The sequence below is a fragment of the Pleurodeles waltl genome, chromosome 11 (genome assembly GCF_031143425.1).
Source record: "Pleurodeles waltl isolate 20211129_DDA chromosome 11, aPleWal1.hap1.20221129, whole genome shotgun sequence".
Taxonomy (NCBI): domain Eukaryota; kingdom Metazoa; phylum Chordata; class Amphibia; order Caudata; family Salamandridae; genus Pleurodeles; species Pleurodeles waltl.
The window spans coordinates 819,957,796-819,970,574 of NC_090450.1; the positions used below are offsets into that span (position 1 = coordinate 819,957,796).

The 12,779-nt window shown below is 42.4% G+C and overlaps 1 protein-coding gene across 2 annotated transcripts in view; it reads right to left on the reverse strand.

The window, feature by feature from the left end:
• Positions 1-479: 479 nt before the first annotated feature.
• Positions 480-12,779, reverse strand: part of GAL3ST1 (galactose-3-O-sulfotransferase 1) — a 293,301-nt gene continuing 281,001 nt past the window's right edge. For both annotated transcript variants that reach the window (XM_069214641.1, XM_069214642.1), the window contains one exon: positions 480-7,388. In XM_069214641.1, coding sequence (XP_069070742.1) covers positions 6,230-7,388 — 1,159 coding nt within the window. In that variant the 3' untranslated portion in view covers positions 480-6,229. The remainder of the gene's footprint in view (positions 7,389-12,779) is intronic.

The window sequence follows — 12,779 nt, forward strand, 5'->3', positions numbered from 1 at the left end:
GCAGTGCTCTCTCTAACAGCCTTGCAGAGTTCAATAGCTGACCACCACCTCAATTAACAAAAAGGCAGAAATGGGAATGAAATTAACATCCAAGCACAAACTTTGCAGATATGGACTGCCCCTTTTAATAAACATAGGGCCAGATGTATCAAAGCTTTTTGCATTCGCAAACGGTGTGAATGCCCGTTTGCGAATGCAAAAAGCCATTTCAGAATGTATCAAAGGCATTCTGAATGCAATTTTAAGGAATCTCTAAAATAGCGATTCCTTAAAATTGCGACCCTGTTTATAGAGTCGCAAATTGCGACTCTCTAAATAAGAAATCGCAAATAAGGATTCCTTATTTGTGATTTCTAAAGCACATGTATGAAGCAATTCCTTAATGCGAATTGGGCATTAAGGAATCGCTATTACCACCAAGTTGAACTTGGTGGTAACCATGTGCAAATTTTAAAAATGAAGTTAAAATGCATTTTTTAAATTTACATGTAAAGCACACATTACCGAATCGCAAATGTGATACATTGCATTTTGCAAATCAGAAATAGCGATTTCTTTAAAATCGATATTTCCGATTCGCAAAATGCATTCTTGATACATCTGGCCCATAATTCTGTATTTTTTTAAAAAAACGTTTTCAGTGCGGAAAAGAAGCTACGCAATCTGTTATGTGATGCTGTTCAGCAGCTCTGGGGAGCGGTACTACAAAGGCGACCTGACTGGATGAGTTGGTTTGGTCTCTTCTAGCAACTTCATGGACTGCAAGCGGCAGAGGGCCCAAAATGATACCACTCAGGAATCAATGTGATCATCCGAGCAGGTAAATTCCATATTCTCTCAACCATGCCAAAGTCACAGAAAATACAGAAATTCTAGTGAGACTGTGTGAGAAAATCAATTGCCAAACAATTGACACATCACTACACTGTGACCAAGAGGTAGACCAACTATTTAGCAATTGGTGATGCTTTTGTGTCTTCTACTTAGCTGCCATTTTAGAAACGTTTATGTTCATTGTTAACAATTGCTTAAAACTTTGGAGTAGCAATGTAGATATCGTCTGCAATTTAGATATGTTCTGGTGTTCCCAGACCAGGGATATATCCACTGTTATACTACTCCTATAATTACCCTAATGGACTTTAACAATAATGCATTGCAAAGACGGATGCCACCATGCACTCTGGTAAGACGTTTTGCCAGTTCTAGGACTAAGCAATTCTAACAATAATGTTCTCTAGTTTGGGAAATAGACTTTCTCATCAATAATTTACTCTTTGGATGTTGGTGTCAGAATTCCCCATTAGCTCAGATCTGCATAAAAAGAATACTACTGCACTCCTAGTCTGTACAAAATCGTAGTATGCGTCTGTATTAAAGGAATACCCTAATAATGTATGCCAGATCTGGACGTAAAGAGGTTTCTCAGTAGTGTGCACTCTGTAAAATTGTATGACAATTCCCCAAGGCAGTACTCAACATCCAGTGTTAAGTGAATTACCAATAATGTATTCGAGATCGATGGTGACAGAGTTTGCCTATGCTTTTCTAATGTACATATGATAAAATCGACAGATAATTCAGCTGTAATACACCCCAAATGTGGCTATAGTCTGGAATAAAGATCCTTTACCAATAATGGTAAGTCAAAGCTAAGAAAGTTGAACTTTTTTTTCCACATGATAAAACCAATACCAGTTCCAGAAATAAACTTGAAGAATCTTATCAAAAAATCCAAGTTAGCAAAGCTAAACTATGAAAACCCATATCTGCTGAAATACCAAAATGAGAAATAGCCAACATTATGGGGAAAAAGACTAGCAAAACCAAACAGCCTGGTATCAAATACAGTCAAGTGAATTGAAAAGTTATTTTTCAAATAAGTGTGCAACTTTATCGCAGTTGCTAAATAAATAAGTATAGAATGACAACCTACTTCAACATTTCTACCTGTTCCAGAAATGAAGGGTAGGAAAAGCCAAATAGGCATTAAAGGGGAACTAAAAAGGTAGGCCCAGTTGAGCACATGGTACAGTAAACTAGTGGAGTACCCTAATGAATAGGGTAAGAGGGGGATGGTATATAATAAAAGCATGAAGCAGAATATGTCACAGAATAATACCTGCCTATTAGGGAGTGAAGTTAAGAGTAGAGTTTGGTTACAAAGGAGGCCAAGACAGATAAAATGAAGGCAAATAACTGGACCTCATTAAAAACATAATAAAGTAATGTGGAATAACAGAAGAAAGGGGGACTTGGGAGGAGGGCAACCACGAAAGACAGGGGTGGGTGAGGGCAGGTGAGGGAGAAGACTGAAAAGGCGGCGAGGGCTAGGTGGCTATCTTTCCCTACCCCTTTAGAAACTAATTTGATAAGAAGCCAAGAATATGAATAGTGAGGTAGTAATAAAAACACAGGAATAAATAATGAGAATGGCTCCCCTCTCCCGCTACCAGTCAAAGAAGACATAAGGAACAGAGGAAGTTTGTTACCCTAAATAAATTAAGCAATAGTTTTTTAAATTATAGGCATTTGTCTGGTTGTATTGCCCAACCTGTTGAACATTATTTATATGGGAATATTGAGGCATAAGGGTTGTCAGAGTCATCTTGTTTTAAGTATGTATTTTCTCAAAATAACATAAAGCTGGAAATAGAATTCACTAATAATGTGCTAAAGAACAAGTGGTAGTAGCGTCCATCAACACCGTGCTGTAACAGGGACAGTAATAGTTCGACATGAATGTGCTCAAGCTCCAGACATCAGAAATCGCACAAGTAAAGTTCTGTAGGTTCATAAATAACATATATTAGACCAGGATGTGAGATATTTCATTAGTAGTGTGCTCTATGTCTAGGAGCAAGACATATACCAACAAGAAGCTGTAAATCAGGTGAGAAGATAAATCAAAAATGTTCTCTAAGTTAGACCAGACAGTTCAGGTTCCCCTTGCGATCCAGGGCTTGCAAGGTCTTTAAATGTCACTTCCAAGCTCTTATTTCCGTGCTCATATCTGCTCTTAAGCTTTCCTTGAATACGTGGTTTGTCTCCAGGAATTTAAGAAAGTGAACATCAGTCCTTTTTTCAAACTACAACCTTTTGTTCAATACGCCTAACTAATTGTCAACCTACATCCCTTCTTCTACTGGAGGCAAAAATCCACGGAGACTTTGTTTCGTCACTTTAATGGGATCACCTTGAAGTTCAAGAAGATTCTTCATGGTTTTCTCTGGGCCAAACTTCAGGCTCCATCGAAGTACTGACATGAAACAGTCTTGTATCACCACTGGATAACTTTAAAGGCATGCCAGATGTCAGTAGTATTAGCGCATTGGTATTATTATTCTCAACCACTCTATTGTGGGTTGCCGACTCAACACTAATGGCCTTGCAGGAGCCACTGTTGACAGGTTGCTGTTCCTCTGTTCTGTTCTGAGTGAGGCCACCATTACTGTGGTGCACCCCTCAGTTTTCAAGCCTCAATGTCTGCATTGTGCTCTGTACACTGCTCATATGATCTCAAGGCTCCTACTTTTACCTACATGTGTACAATACCAGGTCCTCTTCTGTTCAATGGTGAACATGGATCCGACCACTGGATAGTTTTGTCAGTGTAAGGTGGAGGCCTGACTCCGCATGGACAAAAATTGTCTTTCACTACACACCCAAAAACTAAGATATAGTTAATTAGAAACAACGTGGGTCTTTGGGCATCCTCATTTGGACCCAGAATTTGGGTGCCTGACCAACCTCAGTGAAGGTGGTTAGGAATCTTGGGACAAGAGGAATTAAGATTTTCTGCACAAAACACACATCACAGCTGTTTTCAATATGTCTTTTAAGCTTCTGAAAAAGACTTTAGCCATTCTTCAACCATCTTACCACCAGATGATCACCTCAGCATTGGTAGGTTTCTTGCTAGACTACTATAATTCTGAGCTGCTTCCCAAGTACATGTTGCAGTGGCTTTAGATGATTAAATTTCTGATTCTCTGATGGAGTTTCAAACATTATCCATTGTTCCGTAGGATATCTGTAGTCATTCCTGAGTCACAAACTTCCATAATAAATGTAAACACATACTATTCACTGTGCTAAGCTTCAATATTTTTAAAATGTTTTTCACCTTTCCAGTGAACGTAAAGGTGTGCTATCTTTCCCAGCCTTGGTACCAGTCTTGTGAAAATCCTGAATCACCTACAGTTTAGCAAAACTCTTAACAGTGAAATGCTCTCGAAGTGTCTTTAATGTGGCTTCTTCTGACTCAGGATTTATTTGTTATTAGCACCATGAAAACACGTAGCGTATGTGCGCTCTGTATAAAACACAATATGCATACATACTACATACATACAATAAAAAGTACACTAATAATGTGCCCTATGCCAGAAAGTAAAATAATTCACTAACAATTTGCCCTAGATTGAACAGTAAGAGATTCCGTCAACAAGGTATTCTAGATCAAAGAATAAGCCATTTCAATAATTTACTGTTGCTTGAATGGTAAGACATTTCAACAATCATGTGTTCGATGGTGTACCGTAACAGATTGTGTCAGTAATGTACATCATGTTGTGAAATAAGGGTTTTCATCAATGAAACAGCCTAGGCTGCAAGGTATGAAATTCGTAAATCCTTGCAGTGAATCCCCGTCTCATGAATGGGACAACGCATCCGAGCAGAATCCTTCTTTTTGTTTTCCTCCATGACAGGAGCAGAGGTTGGGTACAAAAGAACATAACAACCTACATAACCTGAATTCAAGCACTTCCTTACATCTTTGCTTTTGGGATGAGTGTGCCCCAGGAAAGGCAGGTTTTAGGCTTGATTGCTAGACACATGAAGCAACATGTTATAAATGTATCTGTAGATTGGTACTATCTAGTACAGAACATTGTAGGAAGAACTATTATTCCCATTGCATGTGGTTGCTTGGACACAGCTTTGATACATATATGCACACGTCCTCTGTCACCGCTCCACACACTCATTCATGCGTGTAAGGCAGACATACCAAGTGTCATCAAAGAATGTTTGTAGAAAACATACACCATCATGAATGTGCAAAACTACTGAGTCATATGTGTGCCAAGGCCTTTATATGCACAGTCACTGAGATGGATGGTCAACCCCACAGATACACCTGTGCAAATGCCTACATCGAGTACGTTCTAAACACACACACCCGCACACGTGCACACACACATTAATGGTTATGAAACGGCACACATTCACAAACCTACCTCATACAAATACAATTACATACAAACTTGCAAGTATACATACAGATCTCTTGTATGTACAAATGATATAGACACATTCAGTATCTCATAGGGTGGGCACGCACGACCTTGTATAAATTAGACAGACTCACATACAGACACACACAGGACATTCACAATGAATCTCACACGAATGCAGTCACAGGCATTCACAAATGCATGCGCAAGCAGACTTGCCAACTTACAGGGTGCCACTGTGTGTTACCCAGAATTGGCACACTTAACACAGTCATCTGGCGCTGAGATATTATGACATGCTGAGCTGGAACCCCGTAAGAGGCTCCACAGCTAATCTATGGAGCTCCTGTGCTGGCATAATTCATTCAGTGTTTTGTAACATCCTCAGGGAATAGCTGGTGTGGCTGCTGAGCAGCCAAGTCAGTGCCCATACCCTAAAGACCTACCCTTCTCCAAAGCCCCACCCTCTTCAAAGATCCTTCCCCTCACACACTGAAAATGTTACTGAAGATGACAGGTCTGCACAGGCACACACGGTTAACGCATTGCACATTAAAATTCTAAAATTTACAAACATATACCAAATACATAAAAGTACAAGGATACAACTTTCCAGCCAGTGTGGATATCGGCGGCAAACATGCCCAAGGATACTTAGCAACATGTATAATGATGGAAATCTAGGATATTCTAGATTCAAATGAGGCAGCACCGAAGAGTTATGGGGGGGGGGAGGTTAGCAGTGCATACCTTAGACTTTGAATGAGATCTGCAAGTGTGCAGGGAGAGAAGGTGAATGAGACCTGCTTGTTGGATAGGACAAAGGCAATGGAGAGCACAGAAAAGGTGTCAGAGAAGGGTCATAAGGGTTAGAGGTCACAATCTCAGTTATCTCCTTCGGTCCCTTTATCGTCCAGCTTATTATGGTGCTCCAGCTGCAAAAGTCTTCATAACAGCAGGACTAGAGCATGAAAAGATCCCCAGCCCCATCAAAACCCTAAGAAACTTCGCACATGGCTCCAGAGTTTAGTTATCCAGAGGTTGGCGCCTAGGTTGGTCATGTACTGTATCTCGGGTGTCAGCATCTTTCGGCAGAGTCTTTTGTACTTAACGTCAATGTTCTTTTTTAGGTTGTAGCCCAGGATGTTCTTCTCGCCTACTGGCTGCCAAGGCTGCAGGGCTGACTCCTGGATGGATTCATAATCCACTGCATGTCCTCCCTCAATGCAAACCCTCCTCATTTTCTCATTCTCCTTCTGCAGCTCTGCCACATCCCGCGCCATCCTCTCCCGCCCGTAGGTATCGACCTTGTGCCAGAAGGTTGCGTTGAAGTAACGGTAAAGCTTGGTGTCAATCTGGTTCCAGTCAGCTGCCTTCTGATAGAGTTCAGGAGTCAGCTGGGAGATAGTCGAGTCCCTGCGGGCATTTAGCTTAAAATAGACAATATCCTGGAGGTCCCAGCACAGCAGATCACGTAACAGCACCAGAGACTCGTCAAAGTACTCCATCAGCATCACCAGCTGGAAGCGAGCTCCTACCTCCTTGATCTGCGCTTCCACCAAGGGGCTCTCTGCATTCAGGTTATTGTCGTAGCCCAAGTCAAAAAAAAGTAGGTTGCGCAAGTAGTGGGAGTTAATGCCGTCTGGGTCATAGTAATGCCAGGGGTCTCGCAAGAACTCTGCCATTGTGTCTTCTCCTGACAGCTTCCAGGTGAGTGGCACCACATGCTTGAAGTAGTTGAAGGAGGACTCGAAGAGAAGGGCTGGGTCACGTAACACAGTGACATAAGTCGTATCCGCTGGAACCAGGAGGTGCACCTCATGGTAGCGGAAACGCATGTGGTTGCAGAAGACATTGAAACACATACCAGGTTGGTAGCCCTCCACCTGCCCTCGCTCAAAGTAAGATGGGTAGAAGAAATCATTGCGGCCACTGGGGAAAGCAAATTTGAGGCTGTTCTTCTCACCAAAGCGGAAGAGGATGTTCAAAATGGTGCTGCTTCCTGTTTTATGCGTTTTCATGAAGACTATGTCTTTGCGCGGCTGGCAGCTGTGGCTGCCATCCACAGAGCGGTTGCTGGCCTTTGCTGGCAGCACAGAATATTTGGCCTGGGCAGGGTAGGACGAGCACTGGTACTGGGCAGAGTTTCTGGAGTGAAAGAAAAAGAAAGGGCAACAGTTAGAGATATTTTATTGTGACACCATTTTTATTAAAGGAATGCATCAAGAATATACATATATGAATGGAAATAATTTAATAAGGAAGAATGAAAATGCACATGACATTTGTGTTTAAGAATTGGAATATGTACAATAAGAAAAAAAGCGAACACAATATAATACATTTTACCTTCCAAGACTTCATATTTTTTTAAATTATCTACCAAGAACGAAAAAGGAGAGATATAAGGAAAAAGGAAAATAAGATTAATAGGATTCTCACAAACATTTTTATGTCAAAATATGGAGTTCAGGAAAAATCGGTATGTACTGTCCAATTTTGACTTCCAACCTATTGTATAGATATACATATGGAAGTATAGATTTAATTTCATGAATTCAGATATACGTATCTTGATGATATGTTGGTTGTCGGTATTGTGCAGTTGATATAAGGGCAGCTGAATATAAAAAACTCTATATTTTTGTAGAACATACTACTAACAAGTGCCAAAATAATTGGGATCGCCACATGTAACATCGACATTCCCTTCTGCTAATACTGATTGTTTTTATTGAATAAAAGACATATTAATCTCTAACCCTATTCATTTATTTGTGGCTTCATCCGGAGTCTTCATACTTTCAGGACTTCTTTTTAGATCTTTGCAAACATATGTTTTAAAATGCACAACATATACTTAGAGTCGGCTTTGGGGTAGCTACTTGCTCGGGATTGTATGATTTTGTTATATTTATCTCAGTTATCTGCTTTTGACTCAGTGGCTTCCATGTATGTATGCATGCATGTATGCAGTATTCTGAGTGCAAACCTAGTCAGAAGGCAGCAGAGTGTATTTCTTTCTATTCTTACTGTTGGACCTGGCCCTTTTTGCATGGTCATCCCCAAAACATTTGCCTCCTTCCTCCTATTTTGTCTGACCAGTTTTTGTTGGCTTTAGGACTCTGGGCACTTTACGACTGCTAAACAGTGCTAAAGTGCATATTGCACTTTAGCACTGTATTGGTGATTGGTTTATCCATGTTTGTTATATTTGATTTACTAGTAAGACCCTAGTAAAGTGCACTAGAGGTGTCCAGGGCCTGTAAATCAAATGCTACTAGTGGGCCTGCAGCACTGATTGTGCCACCCACATGCAGTGTCTGTGTGTGCAGTTTTAAACTGCCAATTTAACCAGGCCCAAACCTTCCTTTTTGTACATATAAGGCACCCAAAGGTAGGCCCTAGGTAGCCCTATGGGCAGGATGCAGTGTATGTTAAAGGTAGGGCATGTACTGATGTTTTTTACATGTCCTGACAGTGAAATACTGCTTAATTCGGTTGTCACAGTTACAAGGCCTCTCTTTTAGGTTAACCTGGGGGCTGCCTTTAAATATCTCTTAAGCGCAGTTTCCCCTTGGGAGCAGATAGAGATTGGAGTTTGGGGTCTCTGAACTCACAATTTAAAAATACATCCTTTGGTAAAGTTGGTTTTTAGATTGTCAGTTTGAAAATGCCACTTGTAGAAAGTGGGCATTTTCTTGCTTAAACCATTCTGTGACTCTGCCTGCCAGTGTATTCCCTGTCTGGGTCAGAATGACAGTTGTGCTGTTTTTGAATCTCCACTAGACAGTGACAAAAGGAGCTGGGCTGTAGCCTGAATATCCTGATGGGTCACCTGGGCTAGAGTGGAGGGAGGAGCTGACATTTACACCTGACTGGGCTGTGCCTGCCGTCACACAATGCAGTCTCCAATCCCGTGGTATGAGTCTGGAGCCAGGCATGGGCAAGGCAGGATCTTGTGAACAACCAAGATTTTCCTTTGAAGTTTGCCTACTTCAAAGGCAGAAAGGGGTATAAGTAGTGGCCCCAAACCCCCAGATTTCCAGATTACTTTTGGAACCAAGAGAAAACTCTGCCAAAGAGAAGAGCTGGATGAGGAGTACTGCCCCTTTGCCTGTGACTGTGCTTTGTTGGGTTGGCTTGCAGTTGCTGCTTCTGCCTGAAAGAGGACAAAGACTGGACTTTGTGGTATATAATTATGCTTGTGAAGTGTGTCCAAAGGCTTGGACTGAGCTTGCCAACCTGTTTTGAAGTCTCAGGGCCATCAAAGACTTCCTCTGCCAGCACCTGGACTCTCTGCTGAGACTCCTACCCTGCCAAGTGGTGCCCTATCCAATCCCTGGGCCCTTAAAGGTGAAGCTGGTAGAACCAAGATGGAAATCCACGCACATGAGCCGTGCAGGGAAAATCTGGACGCACCACCTGCAGCGCGGCTGTAAAAACGACGCGCCACCCGCATCGCGGCTGAAATCGATGCACCACCTGCATCGCGGTTGGGAAATTGACACATCACCTGCATCGCGGCTGGCGAAATATCGCAACACCCGCTTGCGGCTGCTAAAAAATCGATGCAAACTCCATGCAGTGCAGATTCTCATCTTTGTGCGGCCAGATTTCGCACGCAGCATCACTGGGCATCAAAACTGACGTGAACCTGCACGAACTCGAGGTGCCCCATCCGGAAATTGACACATTGCTCTCTTGCTGGAGAGAAAAACGATGCATCGCCTACCCAACCAGAAAAGAAACGATGCACGGCCTCGCTTCCGGGTAAGGCATCAACGCAACCCTGACTTTTCCGATGCTCGCTCCCCGTGTGGCTTTATTTTTTATGCAAACCAGGTCATTTGTGTAAACACAACATTTCCATTGTTTTCTATGGACTAAGATCCTATTATTTTAAGAATTCATAACTTTGCTTGTGTATGTTGGATTTTTTTAATTTTGGTCTTGTTTGATTTAGATAAACATTGGCCATTTTTCTAAACTGATGTGGTGTCTGTTTTGTAGTGTTTACACTGTGTTTCTGTGTGTGTTGGTACAAATACTTTACACATTGCCTTTGAGATAATCCTGACTGCTTGTGCCAAGCTACCAAGTGGGTGAGCAGGGGTTGACTTAGGAGTGTATCTTCCTTACCCTGACTAGAGTGAGGGTCCCTGCTTGGACAGAATGCAAACTGACTGCCAACCAGAGACCCCATTTCTAACACTTATGTTTTTCTTATGCAGACGCATTTCAGTCTCACAGTGTTCTTATTGGAACGTTATATCCTCCCACTGTATACTTGAGGAAACTCTTATTTATATTTTGACTCAGTGCTCCATGGCAGCGAGTGTGTTTACTTGTTCTCTCACATTTCCTTTTCCTACTTTTTTTTATTTTATTTTTTATGACGGTCCAGCAACTGCTACAGTGCTGCTGGGCCAATCGTACCCTTTTCTGTACTTCAAATGGGCTTCCTATTACATTTTTATGTAACTGCCATGTTAGATTAGTAAATTAAAAATGGCCATCATGCTCCATGACATGTGTGAATATGCGTCGTGATGTATAATGACTGGATTGGATTTTTTTTCTTCTGTTTTGTGTAGAAAACCTAGTGGGACGGAAACGTCCCTTGCATAGCGATTGGCATGCACCCATGACCTGAGCATTTCAACTGCAACGATAGCTGAATCCCTGGTGCTTATTTTTTTGTTATGGGCGGACACTGGAGGATTCTCCCCAGACAGATTTTTGGATTGATGATTTACTATGAGATGGGTGGTACACACTGGAGGAAGGGAGAGCCAAGCTCTGCAATACACTTCAAAGGGTGTTCTTTGATTCAGAAAGAAGTAGATAGGAAGGGGATCTCAGCAGATCTCAGAAAGGAGATGGGGCTAATAGAGAATGACAAAGAGCAGGTCTAAGGCCCTGGGTTAACCTTTCGATATACATGTCACTGTGACTGACCTCCAGGTGTAAACATCCAGTCACTCTCATGGCCTCTGTTGTGGGTCTATCAGATTTAGTGCCTCTCCTACTGGGACAGACTGCTTTCTGGAGCAAAGGCAGATCAGAGGAGTTGGCACTTTGAAAGGAAGCAGACCCACAGCAGAAGCTTCAAAGAATCAAACACTAAATCACATTTCATGTCTAGAAATGGACTATAAGATGGGATGCTTGAGGCCCCCAAAAGTGTCAATTGCCAAGCAGCCAGTCAGGCTGTGTGAGGAGGAGATGCTCTGCAAGACTTCTACCTGTGGCCAGGACTGGGAACTAATGTCTACTAGTCTCCTTAATTGGTGAAAAGAAATCAACCTGGGAAATCCAAGACCACCTACCCTGGGCACCAGTGCTTTCCTGCTTGGTAAGACCTGGGTGCCATATGAGGAAGGGGAGAGCACTTGGATTGAGCGACTTCCAGAAGGGGATCTGGGCGAGAAGATTACTGTGGTAAGTTGTAAGGAAATGGCTGCTGCACGGGCTGGGGTGCAGATTAAAGTTAGCTAATCTGTATTCTAGAGGGGGGCACCATAGAGTTAAGTGTGGCTGCACTGATCAGGCCTTTTTCCACAAGAGCAGGTAAAAGTGACAACCTGTTATGCCGGAGATCGCTGCTATCAAGAGAGCATTACTGCTGTGCTGATCGGGCCGTAACTTGTGTAAAAGTAAAATTGCCAACCCCTTTAAGCCTGGAGGCCACCGAGAAGAGCAAGGAATGTGACCTTGTTTCACTGGTGCTGGGATGGAAGGATATCATAGTGACCTGCGAGTGCCCGTGCCTTGACTGAAGCACTGGAACATGTGCAATCACCCTTTACCTGCGAGCGGTATGAGAGGAACTTCCTGTGAGGGAGTGCTGTTGGTGAACAAACACCCCCACTGCAAAGCCGAGAGTGTTACTCACCGCCGGCAGTTGCTGCTGACCTCTGCAACATCTGAGTGTAGAATGCTTCCCAGGACTCCAGTAGAGTAACCCTGGCAGGAGTGGGTAAGACTACTTGCATGACCAAAGGGCTCTGGGGAACTTGTTCTGCCTCATAGCGCTATAGGCACTGGAACACATTTGACTTTGAAAGAGTCAGAGTGGGATTCCTACGACTCGGTCTGCTAGTGGGGCCTGATCTGTATATCTCCTATCATGAATGGGGGATTACCACTATAAATAAAGAGGGAAGAAGGTCTCAGGGAACTGCCTAGCTAACACCACATACTGACCTGAGAAGATATGAATATATTATTTGTGTATGCAATATTTCAATGTGTTAAAATATAAATAGTTTTTTTTTTTTAAATAAAAGTGACTGAGCAATCACTTATTGCTGCTTGTAAGGAAATTTCTCTTTTTGCATGACCACCCCCAAAGTTTTGGACTGATGCTGCTGGTTTCTTGACTTTGAAGGCGCAATGAGGCCTGGTAATCAGCCTTCAGTGCCAGTGCTCTGACCTTTCAAAGATTATGTTGGGTTGGTTTACCCACAATTAACATAAGTTAACTTACCTATACATCCCTAGTACACGGTACTAGGGCCTATTCATTTAAGTGTC